Source organism: Fusarium mangiferae (genome assembly GCF_900044065.1).
Source record: "Fusarium mangiferae strain MRC7560 genome assembly, contig: FMAN_scaffold013, whole genome shotgun sequence".
Taxonomy (NCBI): Eukaryota; Fungi; Ascomycota; class Sordariomycetes; order Hypocreales; family Nectriaceae; genus Fusarium; species Fusarium mangiferae.
Window position 1 is genome coordinate 137,225 of NW_024573933.1, and position 22,401 is coordinate 159,625.

Here is a 22,401-nt window from a genome sequence, read left to right on the forward strand (position 1 = left end):
CCGTGATCTTCAGCTTCTCATCTGCCACCGGCGCTATGTCGCGGATCAACGATTTGCAGGTTGGTGAACTCCGCACGCATTACCGATGTTTCACCTGAGCTCGCCACATTCATTGCATGTCACATGGATTAACCCAAAGAAGTGTATCGCCCTCAACAATACACGCAAATGATTAGTGATAGTATCAGTGTTGTAGAGCACAAGATAAGAGTCACACGAACCATAACTATAAAGATCAGACTGCGTACTGCACGAACATCGAGATCACCATTCGACTTCTCTACAATAACACTATATCAATCTTTCTTCCATAAGCCACCATGCGTGTCCGTCGTTCTCTTCAAGAACTTGTCAGTCTTTACGACAGTGGTGATAGAACCCAGCTAGAGAACCTCGTCAGGGCATTTCGCAAGATCCAAGCCCTTCCCGTTGATGATCCTGACTCCTTCTTCGTCATTGCCGGCTATCACGGCGAGCCTTTCGTCAAGGAAGATCCTACAAACCCCGATTGGTGGGGTGGATACTGCCAGCACCAGACCGTTCTCTTTCCAACCTGGCACAGAGCCTATCTGTATCGTCTAGAGAATGCACTCCGCAATGCTTTGCCTGAGGCCCCAGATCTGGCTTTGCCGTTCTGGGACGAGTGTGTCACGCACGGAACGGCCGAGAATCCGATCCCCTGGTTCGTGACTGCTCGCGAGCTGCCTTTCCCTGTTGATGGCAAGACAGACAACCCCTTGTTCTCGTACACGCTTCAGAAGGGCCTAGAGGACAACCATAGCACTAGGGACGTGAGCCGGTACACCAAGCCTGCCGGTTATACGACCGTTCGCTACCCACTTTCCGGCCTCGTTGGAAACCCCGCCGACAAAATCGATACCGACAGGCACAATGCAAAGTACATGGATCATAAGACCAACACCAAGATCCTCAATTCCAATGTCAAAGCCTGGTTGGATGGTACGGTCAAAATCACACCCGACGGCGATCCTGATACCACACTTCCCGACACCTACTCGGTCTATTCTCGCTTTCAGATCTGCCTCAAGGCGCCAAACTACACCGTAACAAAGCCTCCATGGCAGAATGGATAATTGAAAATCATGGCAAGCCGCACTACGGTGTCGCCCTCGAGGAGCCACACAACGCCATTCACCTTGCGCTTGGCGGCTTCTACGAGAAAGGCAATTATAACGCCGATCCAATCCTTGGTGCTAACGGTGACATGGGCGAGAATGAGACAGCCGCCTTCGACCCCATCTTCTACCTCCACCACGCCTTCATTGACTATACCTTCTGGCAGTGGCAGCTCCGTCATGACAAGACAGCCAATGGCAGTCTGACAGTTGAGGCTGGCAAGAAGGGCACCATTAGCCTTGGTGACCCAACCTTCCCCAAGGGAACAGCTCTGGGTACAAACAGTCCATTGGATCCTTTCAAGAAGCCTGGCGGCGGTTTCTATAACTCGAACGATGTGACAGACATCAATGAACTTGGATACAGCTATGGTCCTGGCTCGCTTGACAACGATCCAGCCCGTTTTGAGCCACCTACTGAGCCCATTGCTAATATCGCGCGGGTGCACAATGTCAGTCGTGCAGATTACGCCGGATCCTTCGTCATCCGCACCCATGTTGAACTGCCTGGTGGTGAAAAGGTTGAAGTCGGGCGCGAGGCCGTGCTCAGCCGATGGAACGTTGCAGCATGCCGCAATTGTCAGGATCATTTGGACGAGAACTCATTCATTGCTATCGATGACAAGACAATGGAAGTGTTGAAAGGCAACGCTGACGATAAGGAGAAGATCAAGTTCCACGTTCAGATCCAGTCGCGTGAGTTTAGTGGGGATAAATTACAGGAGCCTGTGAAAGAGCCGATAGTGGAGTTTTTGTAGATATCTGGTGGAAGATCTTGTGGAGCAAGGAGATATGAGACTTCACAAGAGGATGATGCTGACATTAGCTTAGTGAAGAATCCTCTAAGCTTAGACTAAATTACCTAAGTCTTTTTATAATTCAGGATCAAGGTCCTGGGACTTCTTTCCTCCTATATGGAGATCAGAAGGGAGGCGATTAGCTCCTCTATTAAGAAGATGTTTGGTGTTGAAGATAATTCGCCAAAACAATAGCACCATTCATCACAATGAACATAGATAAGTTAACAAATGCAACTTTTTGGGTATTGATAACACAGGGATCTATCGACATTGCCAGCTGGATATCTTCTTAGGATTGCCGCCAACATATGTCTGTGTCTTAGGGTACAAACAATGCTTACGCTGAAAGTCGATCCCGTTCGTGGTAGTGTCGTTGATGAACTTTGTACCAGTCAAACTCGCAGGCGCTTGGCCCTTCTCAACCCAAGCCACCATAGCCGCCAATACATTATGCTGGGGGTCAAAAGGGATCCCCGCGGCAGGGGCACCGCCGCCCTGACCAACAGCCCAGGCGCCAGGACCAGAGTTGCAGTGGAACATGCCCGACATGCGGAAATAGCGATAGTAGTCCTGCAGGTCGTTATCCGCAGAATACATGCGGTTCCAGAAGCGCTGAGTGTTGAACTGGGTGATTTGGTTATCCTGGCCACCGTGATAGCTCAGTAACTTTCCACCGCGCTTCTTGAACTTGGGGAGTTCTTGAGGGTAAGTTCGGATGTCGAATGGGTTCAGCTCATCCGCCTTTCGGGCATCATCCGTGTCGTAGGTGCTGGCATCCCAGTTGGGGTCGTTGTATACAACGTAGCGGAACCAATCCTCGGAATAGCTGAAGGGAGTGCCTGCGATGAGCTTGGATACGGCCTGGAGTTCATTGCCGGGGTTCATGCGAGGAAAGATGAGCTTGCCGTTGGGATAAGTATAGGGAGCGTAGATCTTTTGCAGTTGAGCAACTTGAGCCGCGTTCAAGCAGTTCTTGGGACGTCTGGGGCTGCATTGAAGAGTCTTGGGGTTGAAGAAACACTTGTCCGGTACCTCGATAATTCCATCCTCAACGCCGTCAATCTTGTCACACTGTCGGAGAACTTCGTCATGGATTAGGCCTTTCCAGGTGTCAATGGGTATGTAGTTGGGTGAGTCTGCAGAGCCTGTGATCGGGTAGAACATAGCCCTCTGGCCTTGAAGATTGTTAAAGTCAACAGCTGGGCATCCAGCTACGATTCCGTCATAGTCTTTAGGATACTTCTCTGCGGCCTTGATGCCCATACGACCGCCCAGCGAGCAGCCGATATAGTAATTGCGAGCTGATGACTTGCCGTAAAACGCTTTAATGAGCTTCTTGGCAGAACGAGTGCCAGTGTGCAGACTTTGATGTTCAGCTACTGATTCTGAGGAATACCAGGGTACTTACGCTCTGTAGGAGAAGTCCTTGATGATTTCAGGGTTGTTCAGCATGGTAATACCCGTAGTACCATTATGGCCGTTGTTGGTACCCATGGTGGCGAACCCATTTGTTGTGCCATAAGCAAGATCCTCGTACTTGATACCTAAAGGTCTTGGGTCAGCTTTGCGACAACTTCAAGCTTGTCTGCTCATATTTTACTCACATCCATCAATTCCACCATTACCAGTTGCCAGATACCTCGATCCCTTCCAGTCACTGGGCAACCAGAGCTCGAAGCTGATTGATGACCGCTTTGAGGTAGGAATTTGGAGGGCAATTCGACAGAGGTCGACAGTGACGGCCTGGGAGGCGCGGTTGCATGTCGGGACGTTGTCTGATAGCTGCAACGTTGTACCAGCAGAGATAAACTCTTGTCGGGTCAGGGTAGAATTGCGTATGTGCTTTGTCGGCTTGAAGGCTAGACATCTGTGGCGGAAGTCCCTATAGTCATCATGACAAACAACAGTAGACACCAAGCAACTGAGTACAACGAAACACCAGCATAGGTGCAGTAGGAAAGACATTATTGCTTTGCTTTCCTTGACTTGTACCCAACCCGTCAATGCTGAATAACTGCGGCTCAGCCTCGAGTTAAAGAAGCAACGATAAAAAGAGGGAGGGATGAGATGGGATGACGAACAAATGTCTCTCGGTGACTAATCCTTGTTCCGCCGAAATTCCCGAAGGATGACTAGGATAGGTCTTGGCAGGGAGTAATCTTCATAGGCGAGGTGCAGGGGCGCGGCGCAGATGCTGCAGTTCGTGCTCCCCGAGATTGAGGCGGAGATGGAAGATGGAATCGGACGATGATGACAGGATTTTAATCGGGCGCAGCGGGTTTCCTTGTTGGTCCACATGTAAGCACTAAGGAAGTTTATTTCCGGTCCCTTGGAACCAACAGCAGGGACCGCGATAAAATGCACTGAGATTCATGAGCCTCTAACAATATGCTGATTAATTTTCAACAGTGGTTTTGTACTGTTGATTCTCATTTCTCAAGGCTTGAAGTTACAAGATCCAAACCTTCCAGACCCCCAACTTCCCCACGAGTTATTCGTAGGTACCAGCGTAGCTCAGAGCTTGCCCCGCTGTCTCTATCGAAGCACGGGCTTCAATTCAATCGGACGGGATGTGGCATTTAGCTTGACGTTGGACAGAGATCGTGGGTCCCGTCGGGAAAGAGAACGGTGGACACAATTAGTTCATCTTGGCAACGTGGAAAAAGCGAAATACCTAGACTTATACGCGGTTTAAAGCCAGCGAAGGACTATTGGTGGGATCAGACTGCCCGCAAATAAGCCAAGGCGGCACTATGACCCCCGTGCGGATACTAAATTTGACAACAAGTCATGGTGGTAAACATGCTTGTAGCGGCTGAGCAGGAAGATAACGAGACGAACTTCCTGGACTCGCTTGCTCCACTCAGGTCTTATGATAACGGTGATTTTTTATGCCCGGATGTAATAAAAAAAAAAAAAAATCTTACATCTGCATCTTAACTGCCTTTGTAGTGCTATGCAGCTTGACGATTGTGTCATGAACGCCATTTTTGATACAATGGCAGAAGTCAGGCTGAAATCCAAGGTCTTATTTATCCCCAATACATTGTAGTAATATCTCTCCATGTCCAAACATATTCTACACATTTTCATGCTTTGTACTGGCATGGCGACCGGGCACAAATAACTCTTCAGTGCTGCGGTCTCTGCTCTGCAACTCGATGTTTAATACTTCCGTCTTGGCTGTCCCAATCTTGCTGAAGCCTTGACGATCAGCCCTTCGTATTTGGCTTGCGGTTGAGGCCATAGCACCTGAGCTGTCCATTCTAGTTTTTCGTGTTCGTGAGGTACTCGTGACGGTCGTCGCTATTCCGCTAAACACAACCTGGAAACAAGGGCGCATTGTCATGATGGTAGACACAATGACGGCCGTGAATATCTCAGCCATGGCGAGAGTATTTGGCGTAGTATTGTACCCTAAAGTTGTTAACATAACGGAAAGCATCGGGATGGGGAATGGACATACAGTGAGGATCGGTAGCAGCTCCCTCGTTCGGCACGTAGATCATCACAACGCGAACCACAGCACAAGCCGTATGTCTAGTTCGTCAGCTTGTCAACTTAAAGCCCTTCCATCGATAGCTGCGTCAACTTACGCAAGTCCCAAGGCAATGAGAAAGAGGAATTGCCATATCTCCTTGTTCCGATGCCCCGTTGACAGAAGAGCAGGAAACGGTATCAAAACTAGCAAGACGGACGTAAAAGAGTTGATGTAGGCATTTGCTACACGGAATTTGGTGTTGTCGATGCATGTACCGTCGAGATCGCCTTGCCAGGCCTTACGAATCGGGTTGCATTGGAAAGTCGACACCAGAGTGCCGCCAGTGTAATAGGCGATGATGACGCCCATCAGTGCAAAATTGGCATACCGTGCAATTTTTGTACTCAATAGAACAGGTTTGCTGAAGATGTTCATATAGATAGTACAAATAGAAAGCTTGATCACGCCTGCTGTCGCCTTGAAAAAGACCTGGTTAAGCCAGAAGCACTGTCCTTGTTAGTGGCGGGATTGAAGGAAACGGAGGTCAGGCGAAATCTACAATTTTGGGCGTTAAAGCTTTCTGGATCTCCGGCGGCAGATCATCTTTGTGATAACCATAGCCCCATCGAAAGTATGCTGACACTTTGTTAGAGGTGTTTCGTCAACGAGCTCGCGACACTTACGGTCTAGGTTGAAGCCAGCGAGACATATGCTCAAGGACTGAATGATTAGTATGTGATAGAGAATAATAAGATGGGCTTACTTACTAGACCAACTATCAATAGGTAATCTGGCAGTCCAATGACCTTTTTCCAGAGACGCCAGGATATTCTCCATGTGACTAAAATAGTAGCACTAGCCAGCAACGTAAGCGTCACGGCTTTGAGCTTGGCCGAGTTGTTAGGCCCTTGGTAGTACTGCGACATGGACGTGTACTGGAAACTGCAGCTTCAAAGAAGACAGTTCAAGGCAAAACGGAGAGGAGACCAAGGAACCGGTGCACCTTTATTTAAAACGTAACATGCATGCGCACACTGCCTGCAGCAGTACATTACAAATAAACAGCCCATTTGACATTTAACCTTAAAGCCGATGAGAACTTTGTTACGGTTGACAGGGTATTGCCACACACGACAGATGCTGGATCTGCATCCTGGTAGGAGTTCGGACGAGACCATCAATCTGTGACTCGGCAGCCTCGGTTATTTGCATGGATCTTTGCATGCAGATTCTTTTGTATTGCTGCAATACGACGCACCGGAAAAGGGAAACCTCCTGTATAATGCATGGTGATTTAGTTCAGCAAGACTGGAGGTGATTGGGTTATTTGGCGGCTCCAAGTCATGTCCATCTATGATACACTTCCTCACATAGCAATTAACGGCCACCTTCAGACTGAACTTTTTGCCACAATCTTAACCATATCACTCACGTTTTTAAGTTGTCTTATTCCCAAAGATTCTAAATCAGCTTCTTGCAGCCAGAGTGCCAAGATTCCACCACTATCCTGCACAATATTAGTCATTAAACCTTAAGTGCCACACATTTCTTTACCAACAAGGCGGGAATTTGGTGTTGCCCGAGCTCTTCACCCTCGACCGTTGCCAAGCCCATGGAACCTACAATCTCTTTCCTCTGATCAGATATCGGGTTCGGGTTAATTGTCGCCGATACACAGGCATATCTCCTCTACCATTGGCCGCCCACTTCCCTTCTGAAACTCGCTTGCCGGTAATCGGCTCCCCATTGCTTGGCACCTTTTTTCATGAGACTCATTGCGCCAATCATATTAATAAAGCGTGAGTCTACAAGTATTCCCCAGCGAACCAACAGAAATTTCAACAGGCCACACTCGTACAGTATGGCTGGGGTCAGAGGTTATTCCGGCCAAGCATGTAACCTTCTTGAACCGGCGTCGCTTCCGACATTCCTCATCTAGTATAGACACTGCACAGGGACTAGGGACGGGACGGAAGGAAGGCCCCGCCGAATCTGCTCTAACAATCAACGGCTCTGGCCTCTAAAAATTAGGACAATGTATGCAGTACAGAGTTGAGGGCTCCCATATTCGCCGGCATTAGCATCGATAATTATAGGAGTAGTACCCATGAATGTCTACCTACATAAGCATGTACTTGATTTTTTGAATCCAACAAGGGTAAGGGTAAATTAAGATATAGTTTACTTTCTATTCTATATAGGTATCTATATTCAGTCCTTTCTATTATATAGAGAGATTATTTTGCATAATTATAGTTTTCTTTATAATTCTATACTATAGGGCTGCTGGTGTTATTTTTAATATTCCTAACTATCTAGACTTTGCCTTCAGCCAGAGTTGACTACCATGGCGGGACTGAGCCACAACTTCACAAGGTACCCTATACCTAACCTCTACCTACATTGCTGCCTTCAACATGTCATGCCTCGCTGCACCTGGAGCTTATATGTACTCTTCCAAACCCTAACACGCTGTATAGCTTCCAGGTGCAACAGGCATACCGTTTGACCATCTTCATGATCCGTCAGATAACCAAACAGTAAACAATAGATATTTCTCTTAACAAGGCACAAGCATCACGAGAAAGCTCGCGACCTGCAATTATGGCAAGACGCGCAAAACAAGAAATATTGCATGCTTATAAATAACGCCAGAGTTGATACAAAATATAAGCTCAGCATTGCAACTGAAATGACGACAGCCATAGTAAAATTTCCAATAGAATGAATCCCGATGATTCGACAGCTGACCTATCACAATTCTGCACGAGTGTCAAAGCTAATATCTAAAGGATGTGTCTCAGATGCGATTGACATTATTTGGCCAATTGAAACGTGCGCGCTGGACACAAAAGTAGCTTTGGAAGTCAATTGGTCTATTTACGCAACGATCAACAGCTGTGGCATTAATTAACTGCTAGTGTCGAGCTGAAATGCCTTGACAACAAACACAATCAGTCTAGTGCTGTTGATCAAGTGTTGGGACAAATGCCACGTCACAGACTGTCTTATAATTGACGTCAGCGGCATTTGCTGAGGATACACATATATGCTGCCGCTTGCTTCACTCCACGCTGCCTATTGTTCGTCATTCAATAACCCAGCCTCTTGAATTCTCATTTAAGTCACATCTCTTACCATGAACCCAAACACTGAAGTTGTCGATGGCGTACTTGTAACCAAGTGCGATGTATGTGATCCCAATCGGAACAACGGATCCCATTCCTTATTACTAACTGCTCACAAGTATCCTGAACCGACCGAAGAGTGGACAAATGATTACCAACAAATGGGTGGTGACGAGGTTTGGGGTGAAGGCGGTAAAGTCTCAGAGGTTCTAGAGCGTCACGGGTTGAGTGGTGATATCAAACCGCTCTTTGCCCTGGATGCCGAGTCAGGAGCGCCATACACATTGTTCGAGCTGGGCGGAACGTTCTATTTCTTTACTGCATCTGATGATTCTCTTGAACGCATCACTTATCCTACAGCACTTGGGGAAATTTTAGGATATATTGGAGATCCAGATGGCGGACTTAACGATATTTCAACAAACCCAGTCTAGAGCCCTATAGTCTAGAGAATCAAGGCAGGAGCTTACATAAAGAGATCATGAAATGTTTGTGGTACTACACTCTTCCCCCCCATATTGACGACTCTTTTTACTAAGTCCTTGGCGGCAATATACTTCTTTGACCTCCCTGTAATAACTAAGGGATTAGCTACAAGCCTCAAAAAGGTTGGGCGATATCACTACCTAAATTGGAGGTGCTAATAACATGGTGACTTAACTAACTCTATTGAGCCTATTGATTCATCTATACTTCTTCAAAAAAACTCTACTTGTATTATCTTTTGGCTAGTATAAAGATATATTTTTTACTAGTATTAGGAACTTAAATTTAGCAGCTCTTTATCTAATAAGTATTATAATTTATTATACTACTCTACTGTCCTTAGTTACTGCTAGATTATTAATTTTATCTCTGCTTTCACTCTATTCGCTTTCATCATCGCTGCCTTCAGTTCCTGCATTCTTAATCGGCGCTTGATGATCAGCTACTGATCTTGTTTCTATAACCCTCGATTTGAGTCTAGAAGTAAAGAATGGGTGATTGTCAGGAAGATCCCGATTCTCAATTAGGTATCCCATCGGCGTGTGCGTAATATCAGATGACCGAGACCGATATGGAATCCACTCGCTTAGGAACCTTGAGAGCGATTGAGGGCTGAGAATACCGAAATTGGGAAGGATGTGTTTTCTGACATGATGAACATCATCAATTATTACCAAAGGTTCTGCCCTTTCGTCAAATTTGAGGCAGCTGCGTAGCTGCGTATACTGATCGTAAGGAAGATACAATCGACCGGCCATGAGTCCGATCTCAATGCTCAGCCAAGAAGGGATCACAAGTTCATTCTTTGGAGTCGGTACCGGATAGTACGCAAGGGTGCCAACCTCCAAAAGAGATCTTGTAAATGGGGATGTGTACGTAAGAAGAAAAGTCGTGGGGGTTTGTATCCTACGGAGTATTGGAAGAAGGAGCTCAGCCTCCTCAGGAATCACGACTAAGGCTGTTTCGATATCAGGTCTCCAGAGTACCCATTCAACTGGTCGCTATACGTGCATCGTTAATATATCTAGTCTAAAGAGAGTTGCTAGATGGCTTACCATAAGATGACGGGAAACCTCAGCCTTCCGGGTTTGAACTGTTCTAGAGAACTCCTTAGAGACCAACAGTTTCGAGGAAGTTCCCTTGACACCATATTTAAGTCCAAGACAGGTATTGCCAATTAAGTCAAGAGCTGAAATAAAATGCAGGCTAGCCAGCTCTACTTCAGACTCATCACAAAATTGGACTAGGGCATTGTCGAGGCCAGGAAACGTAAGTGCCGTAAGATGTGTAGGGTTCTGCTTCTCACGAAGCTGATGAACCTCAAATTCAACTTCTCTTTCCTGCTCCACCTCATCAAAAGCTGAGGAACATGCTCTCCTTTGGTATTTGACTAGATCCGCCTCCAGCTCATGTAGCTCTTTGACAAAACTTTGTAAATGTGTTGAATTGAATGCTTTCAAAGCGGTTGACGATGTTCTCCCCTTTGGCCCATAGAGCTGTTCCAATGTCTGTCCCTCGGGCTGTTGAGTTTCCTGGAGGAGCTTGTCTCTCTTCTTCTTTTTCTGTGAGGACTTTCTAAACTCCAATAGAGCATCTGTACGTCTGCAAAAGTCGAATCCTTGGGCGATGTGCAAGGACATCATATTGTCACTAGCCTCGCAACTTTGCTCCAGGAGCCAGTGGACAATGTCGGTAGACTTCAATGGTTGCGAAGCTGCAATTTTTGGTCTATGGGCGGATCGAAGAGACAGAACACTTGTATACACCTCGGGGGGGGCAATAAATGCGATTGATTGCGTTGTCGCGAGTTGTCTCAATCTCATTGCAGCTATGATGGTTAGCCACATACGACTTACTGATTGTTTTATGCCCTTACCTTGCGTTACCTGGTCTTTAGTCGAACCAATTCCCAATGTCACGGCTCCCTGGGCATATATTGGAAGCTTCAAGTCAGTCCCGCGCGTGTGAGCCTCGTCGATATAGACTACACATTCGTTGAGATTGTCTACAAAGGAACTAGCCAGAAGTGGCACGGGAGACTTTTGGAAACGAGCTCGTACCATAATACGGCTGTCTTTAGCAAAATACACCGCCCCCTGGGCTTTGTGATGGACATCAAGCCAGGCCGCAGCCAGTTGGTCGTTCTCCATCTCAAGGATCTGGGCCCCCGCGTCTATCAAGATATTGATCCCGTTGTTCTGGAGCAGTTCCAATATCCCAATCTCATTGAGATGCCGTCCGTGTGGATCAATAGCTTGATAGCATCTTTGGTTGCGTGGCTCCAGCAGATGTACCAGAACTTCAGCGTTGGTTTGTATGAGAGTGGACAGATCGTCTTGACGAATCGTACGCGGCAGTATGTTTTTGTTGTCATTGGTCCCACTGAACCCTGTTGTCATACCTTGCCGTATCATACTCTCGGATAGCAGGGGGATGTCCCAGGCTGAGGCTTGGAACTTTACCCCAAACTGCTTGGCGTGTTGTGGAAACGCAAAGTTATTCAAGAAATGATTGACGACATGCTTCTCGAACCTTAGGTATTGCCAGAGAAGAGTGACCTGAGCCTCGTCTTCCATCTCCAGCTGATGCCAATGTTCAAGGTGTTCAGGAAGGTGTCTTGAGGCCGCAAAGCGTTGATAGTGTGAGGAGGGATCTTCAGAGTTGCTGATTAACTGAAGACTCTGGAGAAGTTGAGATTTGTTCAAACCAGCGTGGTAAAAGCTCAAACATGTGAGAACAAGCGCCGTATCTGGGTGACCGTACTCGGCAGTTTGCGAAGGGATTCCTTTAGCTTCGAATGGCACTGCGATGGGAGCTCTGTCCGGATGAAGACCGTACTGAACATTCCACGACTTCTTCAGACAGAGAATCAACAACCGCTGAGGAATGAGCCCGTGAAGAAGATAGAGAGTCTTTCTACCATAGGGTTCATCATTCAATGACCCAATTGCATCTCCCCAGATAGATGCGGAAGGTTGAGTAGTTGAGAGTAGCAGTTTGACGGGGCTTGTGGCATCCAGGTTATTATCAGCTTTGAATTGAACATGTGAGAGTCGACCATGACAGACATCATCCACTAGAAGAGCGTTAAGATGGTCTTCCACCTCAGAACGCAGGAGGTGAATGACAGGAAAGCCCCGGTGTCGTCGCCATACCTGCATCCCATCTTTAAACTTGGCCTGAAGTTGGGGTACATGGGATTCAACCAAATATAGCATATCTTCGATAACATGCCATCGTTGAGGATGACCATCAATCATGGTGGGTATACCGCTTGGATATATCAGCTGAGTCTTTGGCGAAAGAGTGAGATCAGACTCATCGAGGACATCTCTACTCGATGATTCCAACCATGCTTGGATGTCCATCATTTTTTGCGCTTTCTTTGCTTCTTTGTCGGCCAGCTTCTGGAGCCCACTTAGCTTGAAGGAAAGTAGGTGTTCTGGCAAGCACAGCATGACTCCTCCTGATGCGAGAGTTCTCTTGTGAAGACTTTGGTAAAGGTCTAGAGCCTGGTCATCGGTAGGTGATCGTCGAGCAAAGGGTATGTGGCAAACTTCTCGACCAACCAGCCCACCAAGTCGGCTCTGCATCATTTGCGCTGTCTGGAGGAGAAGGGCTCGGGGCACAACCAGTCGGCACAGATTCTTCGTGTCTGCCAACATTATTGCAGCCATGGGCATGATGCAAGAAGTTTTACCTACAGTAATAGTCAGTTCCGCGATTCTTTATGATGTGGTTAGTAACATGTGCAAACCTTGACCCATGTTCATCTGTAAAACAGAATTCGACATCGATGATGGTGAGATGATAGCATTGGCTACTTCGAATTGGACAGGTCGAATCAGCATGTTGCTGTCGATCTCTAAGAGAAGCCATTCTGGGTACTTGAGCGGATTCCAGTTGGAGTGTCCCTCGGCCTCAAAATTCTCCTCCAACCAAATATCATCTCTGCGTAGAATTGCATCTTCTATCCGCAAGTAACGCTGAAGGCGCGTAATAAGCACCCCATACTCTAATATCCTGTTGATTAATGCATGAGGCAATAGCAATCTATTGCCATTCCTTAGCTGTTCAAGAATTGCTACTGGTGAGAAGCAGGGCCAAAGTTGGCCTTTTGAAAACCACGCGAAGCCCTCATCACCTTGTGAAACTGAATGTCCTATTTTATCTTGTTGCTCTCGTAATCGTTGGCGGCAACGAGTAATTTCTCTTTTGACTGAAGCCATATGTGGTCTGCTATGAAGTGATTTTCGACTTTGTTGGGCTAGGGCCAAAGCATTGAGTGACACTAAAAGGTCCTCCCCATAAGCCCGTTGTGACGTAATGGGGGAAGTGACGAGCCTCCGTATGATCCCTTGAAGGGTATCAAACTCCGGTCTTTGAGCTACAGGTAACTCTGAAGCCTGGAACTGAAGATGGGAGCTGCAACTTCTCACTGAGGAGTGATCTCGTTCTTCCAACCAAGATTGAGAGTCCGAATTTGGCCTGTTGTGAATTTTAAGCCTCGATAGCAAATCTGACACCGAAACCTGAGCCATAAGGTGTCCCCTGGGTCTCTCTGAGTTCCTGCCTTTCGGAGGTATTGGCTTTGAAGTCCAGACGTTTTGGTATGCTTTTTGCTCCGTCCTCGATTGATCGTCTAGCAACATGTCTGCTGCGCTCTCCAGTTCAAGGAGATAAACAGACAGCTCCCAATTACACTTGAGTCTTCGAAGCTCGGGGTAGAGCTTCTGCCATGTTTTCTTCAGACTAAAGTCCTTGACATTCGAGGTTAGGCCTTTGACTGATAATTCGAAATCTTGTCGGGAAAGAGGTGGATTTGGCCATATCTTGAGAATGTGAGAGATTATTCTTAACACCGCGTCTTTCTTACGATCGTTCTTGAGCACCGATCCGTTCATATCATTATTGAATGGTTCTGGGAGCACTAGTGACAAAAGCAAATCTTTGGACGGTTCTTCAAAAAGGCGGAAGTTTGTGAACAGGGTATGGCTAGGCGGCTGGATGCGACTCAACCTACTACTTTTGAAGAGTGCTACGAGCCACCTTATGACGACTATGTCAACGTTGTCGTCAAACGCTAACAAAGCTAGGGAAAAATGGTTGTCGTAAGTTCTCGTGGAGTCTTTTTCATGGAGCTTCCGAACAAGTCCCCCCCAAAGTTGTGGCGCTCCAACCTCTAGACTCGCCGCTAAATCGATATCCGATAAGGACTCTTTCATACCCGGAAATGTGTTCCATTTTTCCAAAGTTGGAGCAAGCTTGGGAAGGCGAAATGCGCTAGTAACAGATTCCATCATCGCACGGATGGTTTGATAAACTCGGCAGTTCTTCACAGATGACTTTGGGTCTCGAAGAGGTACAAAGCTATCTGTTTGTGCCGCTTGAGAAAGAACTGTCGAATCAGAATCAAAACAGACACGCTCATAAAGCTGTCTTCGAATAAGGCCTCTGATTCGCAAACGAGCCACAGACGTGTCATATGATACACTTTCTTGCTGAAGTTTTCTCATACTTTCTGTCATACTCAAAATCTCTAGCTCCCGCGACCGACGTTCAATCAGAGTGACCAGAGGAGCTAAGTCTTCATGTTGAATCGTGGAAGTTAAATGCTCATCCCAGCGGACCTTCTGATACAGATTGATGCCTGGGGGGTAAAGAGTTCTCTCTGGTGATAGAGACTTGATGACAGACAGCATTCTCTGTGGAAAGCCCGCCAATGGAGTCCAAGGCTGACTACGAGGCGAAAGCAAACAATGGCGAGCCTCTTCTGTTCCTGTCTTCCCAGTAAATTCATCGAGTAACGGGAAAGAGGTTAGTGCATGTATTGCTGCCTTGAGATAAAGAAGAAGTGGCTCGGGTGCGCAGTCAAGCCGGCCTAGGACAGAGTTCAGTGTGTATTTAGCGTACACTCCTTCATTGAAAATCCTGACAGCGACATGGATTCCCTCTCTCTGCCATTGGAAACTTCCAATTGGGATAATAACACTCCTTCTTTCAGGGTTTGAGGTATCGCGTAGAGTGACTCCACTTCGAAGTCCGTGGAGCGTCCCAAGGTCTTGCCGAGGGTCAACCTCAGCCTTGAGCTGAGGGCAGTGCAGTAAACCTCTCTGGTTGACCTGGAAGCGGATCTCCAAGCGTTTCAGTTCAACGGATAACTCTCCATTGAAAGGTTGGTATATCGTCAACCTCTTGAAGTCTTCAAAGTCTTGGAAGATACTTCCGATTTTCCTCCCAATTTCCGACTTTGGCTCAACAAGGCTGGCTCTCATGTTTCTGGTTGCTCTTCGTTTTCTAATGTCGAGTACCCAGTTCGATAGCTTGCGTCGCCAGATTCGCGGCTTACGACGCATCTCGAGATTTCCAGTAGTCAAGTCAAGCCAGTGCACGCAGTCGTCAACTAGGTCTGCTGGCAAGTCCCAGTCCATGGAACCTTTCAACATGGAACGCGGGACGAATTGGAGAATGGAGCCTCTGAATAGAGCTTTGATTGTTATTTTGCTATCCCGGATGCCAACATGGATTTGGTGCCCTTCCATTTCGGTCAGGACCTGATAGTCCAAGAGTCCGGATGGTCGTGTTAGTAAGTGTCGCTCATCAAAAAGCTCTCTCATAGATTCATCATCTCTGATCTCAAGAGGAAGCCTTCCCAGGGGCTTTTGATCCACTAGCAAGTGGCCTTGTAGGATATGATAATGTACTCTCTGTGTAGCTATTGAGTCACTAGGGGCGGTTTCAGACGAAATCCACCACGAGTGGTTGCCTGGGAGCTTCTGCCACAGGGAGTAAGACCTCTTAGCGAGGCCGTTGGCATTGGCCCATGTCTCGTTAATTGCCTTCTCTAACAGGCCAATGTCGCTGTCCACCCATTTCTCGACAATACTCCTCATCTGATAAGAAGCAGACACGTCTTGGGTAAGAAGATTACGCAAGTGAGTGGGTAGTTTATCCGAACTGTCAAGCAGGTTCTCCTGAAGCGCGATTGACGATCTGAAGAAAGGTAACGGGTCATCTTTGAGCACCGCTGCTTCAAATTCATCATGACCTAAACATCCCCAGAATGTTTGGCGGCAAAGCAACGCGGACCAGAAAGCAAAGATAGCGGCCTTGCCGGCCATGTCACCGTCAAGCGTTGATCTGACCTCATGCTGTAATTGAAGAATCCAGTTTGAGGTGATGGAACGAACTCTTAACAGCAGCTCATGAGCCTGTGTTTCAAATGCCGGCGGACAAAGGTGATATAGCCGAAGACTAAATATCACAACGGTACTCATCCGATCGACTTGTCTCCAATTCTGTTCCATAGTATCCATCCAAGCCTCCAGCCGCTCTTTCAGTCTATAACAGAACTCTTCACTGCTGAACACCCAGTGAACTTCACGCAGCATTCCTACTTCCAGTGCAGCTGGACCGGCCTGCATAGCAAGGTGATGGAAGAAGGAATTTGTAGCTCGACTACTGAAGTCGAAATTGGAAGCTGCCAGTTCCTTCAGAATCTCGAGCCAGCGTCGACCTCGTGCAGAAACCGCTCGCTGTGAGGCACAGAAATCGTTACCAGATGTGAATTGCGAACCCAATGACTCGCTTGCTACGACATCGTAAGAAGAGGGATGATGAAGAATCATGCCTAGAACCCCCCTGGGCGTTTCATATGGATCCAGGATGCCTTGTGGAAGACAGGGAGCTAGAAGGTGCTGATACCATGGGATCTTAGGGAGTTCGTCCGCCCAAAGGCCCGACACAGTATCATAGTATGACATTTCAGCTCCAAAGGGGAAGGTGACCTGATCCGGCGTTTTTGGCAATTTCAACTTGCCGTAGTGAGTTTGCTTGAATGATTTCTTGCGCGAAGCAAGCGTGAAGGTTTTATTGATCACTAGGGAGAAATTCTTGATGTTGGTGATATCCTCAAGGAGCAATTTGGGGACGGCTTTGGTGCTTGAATGAACCGTGGTACCCAGAAGATACAACTGCCAAGTTGCTGTACGATAGGCAGATAAGTACTGGGGGATAAGTAGCTCAAGAAGAATAGCTGCTCGTTGGGCATTATCCTTATCAGTGTCTGTTGATGGGAGAAAGTCCTCATGAACGTTGATCTTCAGCTTTTTTCGTTGCCAAAATTTCCGACATTTTCGGCAATCATGTGAGATCTTTTTTCCGGTAGGAGATACGGCGCATGTACAGACAAGGTCGTTCATTGACTGTGTCAAGCTGTCATACTTTTTTGTCAGTCGTTCTAGCTCGGATAGGGTTGATTGTCGGGCTGTCATTGAAGCATCATCAATGAGCGTGGCGGTCATCAACATCTGACTACCAGCCACAGTGGAGGAGACGTATTTGGCAGGAAACGATGGCCCTTGTCTAGGACTATCGAAGAGTGTACCCAGGTCTTTTCTGTGTGAAGCCACACGATTGCGAATGTATTGTTGTACTCGTAATAGGCGTTCCATCTCGTCCCAGGTCATCAAGCAAAGCACATCCAGTGCATCAGGAACGAACAGGGGATGATATTCTTTGAGTAATGGACACACAGAGGTTGCCGCTTCATCCATCTTTGTCCAAAGCTCGAAAAGTCTAAGAAGGTGACGACTCATCAGAGTCGAATTGTTATTGAAGCTGTCTCCCACGTTGGTAAGTAGGTCCATAATAGCTGTAGACAGTGTTCTGCACAGTTCTTGAGGTTTATCTGAGGTGGCAGCAATTCTCGTAGCTACCGCATTTTCAATGTCATGAAGGGAAATATAGCGGTCGGCCAGGCGTCCAACTTCGAGAATTGTCCCTTCTTGTAGCTTGGGCAAATCCGTAGAGATGATACGGGGCCTGGGAGTGAACTTCTGTGACAGCTGAGACTGCAGAAAGTCGCCACTGTTATCCAGTCTGATGTATAGATCAGCTTGCGGAACACGACACGGAAGAGTTGGAATGCGGCGAGTAACTCTGGCTTTGAAGTCCTCCCATTGTAAAGAAACCCGTTCTGTTGCATGCTTCACGATATCTCCAAAGTCTCCCGATGTAGATGCAAAAAGTTGGTCATACAATGGGCGCAAGGACGGCGAAGACGCGGCTCTATCCGTTTTGAGTTTTGCCATGCGGCGGCAGAGCTTTGCTCGAAGTTGCAACGTCATCTCGGGGTGCAGATATTCGACAGAGTCCTTGAGAAGCTCGGCCAACATGGCACAGATAATGAACTTATAATAGACCCGTCCTATGCCGACGCATTCGTGGTCTAGCATCTCCCGTAGCATACGTTTTAATGCTACACGTAGAACCAGCCAGTATGGCGAGCGCCTCCAGGGAATCTCAGATGAGCCTAGTACAACGTCATCCCGAACTTTCTTACGGACTGACTGAACTTGTAAGCCACTCCCAAGCCCTTCCAAAAGTGACATGAGCATGTCAATCACCAGGGCAGGATCTGTAGAGTTGCGGGTTTCGGCAATTGATTTTCCGCCTTTGGAAGCCTTTGCCGAGAATTGATCAAAGGATTCACAGCTTGCCTGTGCCAAAAATTGGGATAGGTTTCTCAGGAAGGACATGTCGCTGAAAACATTGAATGGTACTTGGACTGAACGATAGGGAAATTCCCACGTGAGGCCATGTTTTGCTGCGAGAACATCTTTAACCGGCGCATCGGTCTGAAATGCTTCGAAAACGACTGTTTCTTCACTATTATACGGTCAGTTGATATTTCATCATCACAAGCACAGGCTATCTATCAGAAACAGACATGTCATTGCGATGGAGTAGCAAAGCAGAATTCTGTTGAGTGACAAACAGAGCGAGCCATATGTTCTCCTTGCCACTGGCGATGCCCTGAAACATCTGGAGAAGTTCGTGGCTGATCAGTTGGCCCTGGTTCAGAAATGTTGTAGCTTTCATAGAGCTGACTAGGACGTCCCAAACGTCCTGGTTATGATCGTTACTGAACTGGGCCAAGGCGCGCCGAAGTCGACTTCCAAGATCGTACGCCAGCCCGGAGTCATTCGCGTCGTTTCTGGTAGGTAGTTTAGAAGGAAGAACTACGTGATGAAAAACGGCTTGAAGCAGCAATTTCGGCTCGAGAGTCTCTGACATGTTGAAGTAGCTAACCGTCAAGGAATCGTTTTTGCAAAATGTAGGTCTTTTTGGTGAGAATAGTAGGTTAGAGTAAAGAGAGTGATTTCTTTCAAATGCGATTAGAGGCACAGAGCGGGGAACCCATGTTGGTAGGCCTCCTGCAGGATACTCTATGTATGTTGGTTGTAAAATACAGAGGTAGCCACGAAATGTTCTTACCTAAAGCGAAGTGTGGCTAAGAGGCTCTCTAGCCACAATACAGGGGGTATATTTACTTTGATAAGAGACGCTGCTTATCGTCTTTTATGAGGGTATAGGCTAAAGTTATGTAGAGTTGATACCTTCCTAGTCCTTAGAGTTATCTGTTGTCACTGCTAACATATCCTATAAGATCTTTTATAAGAGCAGTTTATATTTTCACAGAGCCCAGCCTGTCGATATGGTAAATGGTTGCTATATACTTTAGGATTATGAATTAGTCTAGCTGACATAGCTAGCAGGCTCTTTCAGCCTCGAAATTTATAAAAGCCTTATTAAATACATCTCTGGCAACCCTGCTTCAGGGTGGTTTAGAACCGCATTAGGGGAAACGGCAACAAAAATTCATCAGGAGCCTTTAAGTAAGGAGAAATAAAGATAAGTTAGAGCTTTCCCTAACTAGTACCATTCTCTAAGAGAGTAATCTTCTTTTAACTAAAAAAATCACTCTATCACATTATAAGGTTTTTAAGATCTTAATTGTACTACACTATTAGCAGACTATTAAGAACCTGCTAAAACCACTTCTTATAACCACTCTAATTCCTTCCCTGCCCTCAAGGTGTAACCTCAGCTCCCTGAAGCATATCCCAAGTCGGTACCTTTGTGAAGTCGTATGCTCTCGTCCCATCAAACCGATGCGCCAGCTTCTTCAATTCAATGTAACGCATAACAGTGTCCCGCAAAATCTCCCACTTCGTGACACAAGTTTCCAGATTGCCGTAATCCTGAGTTATTTCATAGAACGCGGCTTCGACCCAGTCGATCCAGTTCCAAGCCTTGACGTCTTGCTGAATTGGTGTACGCCTGAGACTGAAACGAAGTCGGTCTAGGTCCTTAACTTTACCGATAAGGATTCGCGTGAGCATCATAGAAGGTGCGTCCGTGGAGATGTCAATCTCTTCAAAGTGCCAATAGGAATTTGCTGTCCGCTGCTCTCCCAATGGCCTGAGACTTTTTTTCACGTGGAAGCGTTTTCTTTGGCTATTTTTGGTTTCATCTTCTGGCTCTACTATAAAAGCCCAATGGTATCTATTCGACATTAACACCAGATCATTAATAAACCTCCGCAGCCGATTTTAAACTAACCTGTCTTCGTGCCCTGGCATCGTGGACTTGCCTCCTCGGGCGTATAAGGCAACGTAAAGAAGGTACCTGCCAGGTTTCTCATAGCTAGTCATCTGTGTCAATCGTGGGAAGAATGATGTTAGAAAGAATGAAGAGCAAGAGGTGTGTTGGCGCATGTTGTATGTTGTGTGAACTTATAATTTTAAACATGAGGAGAAAGGCTACCAATATATAAAAGAGCAGAGCTTCCTGCTTGCATGATCTCAATTTAAAAAATTTGTTTACTGTAGCATTGGCCATGTCCGTGCCATCCGGATCTCATCAACTACCGATAACGATACATGCCTAGCATTTCCAAAATCTCCTTTTACCTCTCTTCACTCTGTTTAAGTATTACTAATTACCTGGAGCACTGAATGTTTTCATGATTTAGACTTCCGGAAGCAAAGGCTGTTCCAGGGAAGTGGAGAGTATACAAGCTTGCAACTTTCGGCATTCTTAGGGATACTTTCAGGCCTCCTCGGGTAGGCATAAAAGCTAAAACTCGTAGTTCAGAGCATATACCATTGTTTGGCATGTTTTCATTTACCCTAAAAAGTTATTGCCGCATTATTAGGTTAACGTGATAGAGCCATACAACATATAGATCTTACCAAGCTATCACCCGTAAAGCACCTTTGTAGGAACACATACATCCATTGTAGGTGCTATCTACTTGCTTTCGACGACTACCACCCTGAATTTAATGAGGTATGAAACTCTAAACGACTGTTTGGAAAATGTCCTTCTTCATTTGGCTCTAGTTCGTTAAATTTAGGTTAGCTTAACGCAGTCATTAAAGCTTGTCGACGGGATGGCGGCTGATTGGCACTAACCCTTTGCGACAAGCCACGTCATGATTGCTTCCCCACCCAATTTCGGCCTCTTTTCTGACTCAGTAATGTATGAGAGGGAACCAACAGCGTCGTATAGCATGACACGATCGGTCAGCTTACGTGTGCGGCCCGGTCCTCCGCTGGTTTAAGCCCTGCTGATGACGCCCGCATGTACCTATGCTAGCCAGTTGGGCAGCGGGAATGGAAATGCCTTGCTTAACTCTATCAAGGTCAAGCAATGCTGGAAACTCATGGCAGAGTGTCGACGGCCCCACTCAATTCCGGGCCGTGCCGTCAACGCCAAACAGAGCATCAACGCTGTGCGGCTCGAACCCGCGACGGATCCAGTAGCTTGCCATGGTTAGATTCACAATGCCGTATACCCTACATTACAGGACTTTTCAAAGAAGGTGATTAGTAGTATAAAGCAGTAAGCACTCATTTATGTGGGATTTCTAATATTGAAATTGAGCAAATGAACAGCACGTGTGACGAATCACTTTGAGATGCTCAGCACTATGCCCCTTATTGCACGGCTTCTAGTACACAGGGAAGTACTTGGTAGCTTGTTAACGAGACTCTTCTGTGAAAGCTTTTCCTTATCACCTGCCGTTAACGCTCTGTTAAGAGGAAGAACTTTTACACGCTGAACTGGCGTAGAAACCTCTGGGATTAGCGGGACCCTGGGGCTCACGACATCGTCTTCAGACACCATTTACTATATGACATTTATGGCTTCTTATTAAGTCGAGATTATGGCTTCGTGAGCCCTTGATATTCGGGGCTCTGTACCCCTTCGATTTCCCGCATTGCCGACATCTACAGCCTCGGCTGCCCAGACGACACTTGCGGCATTCTACCGCTCGACATTTAAGGGTTAACGTACATGATAAGCGAGTGTTACAAACAAGCGAGTGTTACAAAAATCTTAACCCTTGAGACAGGAATCGTCATGAGAACACAACAAATCACGCAATCAAGTAAAACTAATCGCTTTCCTCTTCTCCAGACATCGAAACAACTATTTGACACGTTCTCGCATTATGCCCTACCTTGCCGCACGTTCCACAGTTCCTTTCCTTTACTTGCGCCGACCTTCTTTGACTACCA

At 46.8% G+C, this 22,401-nt stretch overlaps 6 protein-coding genes across 6 annotated transcripts; 2 read left to right on the forward strand and 4 right to left on the reverse strand.

Annotated features, from left to right (window-relative positions):
* Nucleotides 1-1,078: 1,078 nt before the first annotated feature.
* Nucleotides 1,079-1,894, forward strand: FMAN_00036 (uncharacterized protein; the record flags this gene model as incomplete). Its single annotated transcript, XM_041821838.1, has 1 exon — nucleotides 1,079-1,894. The coding sequence occupies one exon, from the start codon at nucleotides 1,079-1,081 to the stop codon at nucleotides 1,892-1,894; it is 816 nt and encodes a 271-aa protein (XP_041687578.1).
* Nucleotides 1,895-2,197: 303 nt separating this feature from the next.
* FMAN_00037 (uncharacterized protein) lies at nucleotides 2,198-3,901 on the reverse strand (the record flags this gene model as incomplete). The annotated part of the gene is made up of 3 exons (XM_041821839.1): nucleotides 2,198-3,299; nucleotides 3,345-3,480; nucleotides 3,541-3,901. The coding sequence occupies 3 exons, from the start codon at nucleotides 3,899-3,901 to the stop codon at nucleotides 2,198-2,200; spliced, it is 1,599 nt and encodes a 532-aa protein (XP_041687579.1).
* Nucleotides 3,902-5,015: 1,114 nt separating this feature from the next.
* FMAN_00038 (uncharacterized protein) lies at nucleotides 5,016-6,343 on the reverse strand (the record flags this gene model as incomplete). Its single annotated transcript, XM_041821840.1, has 6 exons — nucleotides 5,016-5,353; nucleotides 5,403-5,476; nucleotides 5,533-5,924; nucleotides 5,977-6,053; nucleotides 6,101-6,137; nucleotides 6,185-6,343. The coding sequence occupies 6 exons, from the start codon at nucleotides 6,341-6,343 to the stop codon at nucleotides 5,016-5,018; spliced, it is 1,077 nt and encodes a 358-aa protein (XP_041687580.1).
* Nucleotides 6,344-8,556: 2,213 nt separating this feature from the next.
* Nucleotides 8,557-8,979, forward strand: FMAN_00039 (uncharacterized protein; the record flags this gene model as incomplete). Its single annotated transcript, XM_041821841.1, has 2 exons — nucleotides 8,557-8,607; nucleotides 8,665-8,979. The coding sequence occupies 2 exons, from the start codon at nucleotides 8,557-8,559 to the stop codon at nucleotides 8,977-8,979; spliced, it is 366 nt and encodes a 121-aa protein (XP_041687581.1).
* Nucleotides 8,980-9,411: 432 nt separating this feature from the next.
* On the reverse strand, nucleotides 9,412-19,108 carry FMAN_00040 (uncharacterized protein; the record flags this gene model as incomplete). Its single annotated transcript, XM_041821842.1, has 5 exons — nucleotides 9,412-10,032; nucleotides 10,087-10,859; nucleotides 10,908-12,731; nucleotides 12,789-18,700; nucleotides 18,762-19,108. The coding sequence occupies 5 exons, from the start codon at nucleotides 19,106-19,108 to the stop codon at nucleotides 9,412-9,414; spliced, it is 9,477 nt and encodes a 3,158-aa protein (XP_041687582.1).
* A 797-nt stretch (nucleotides 19,109-19,905) lies between these two features.
* FMAN_00041 (uncharacterized protein) lies at nucleotides 19,906-20,592 on the reverse strand (the record flags this gene model as incomplete). Its single annotated transcript, XM_041821843.1, has 2 exons — nucleotides 19,906-20,380; nucleotides 20,438-20,592. 2 exons carry the CDS (start codon nucleotides 20,590-20,592, stop codon nucleotides 19,906-19,908), a joined length of 630 nt encoding a protein of 209 aa, XP_041687583.1.
* Nucleotides 20,593-22,401: the final 1,809 nt, after the last annotated feature.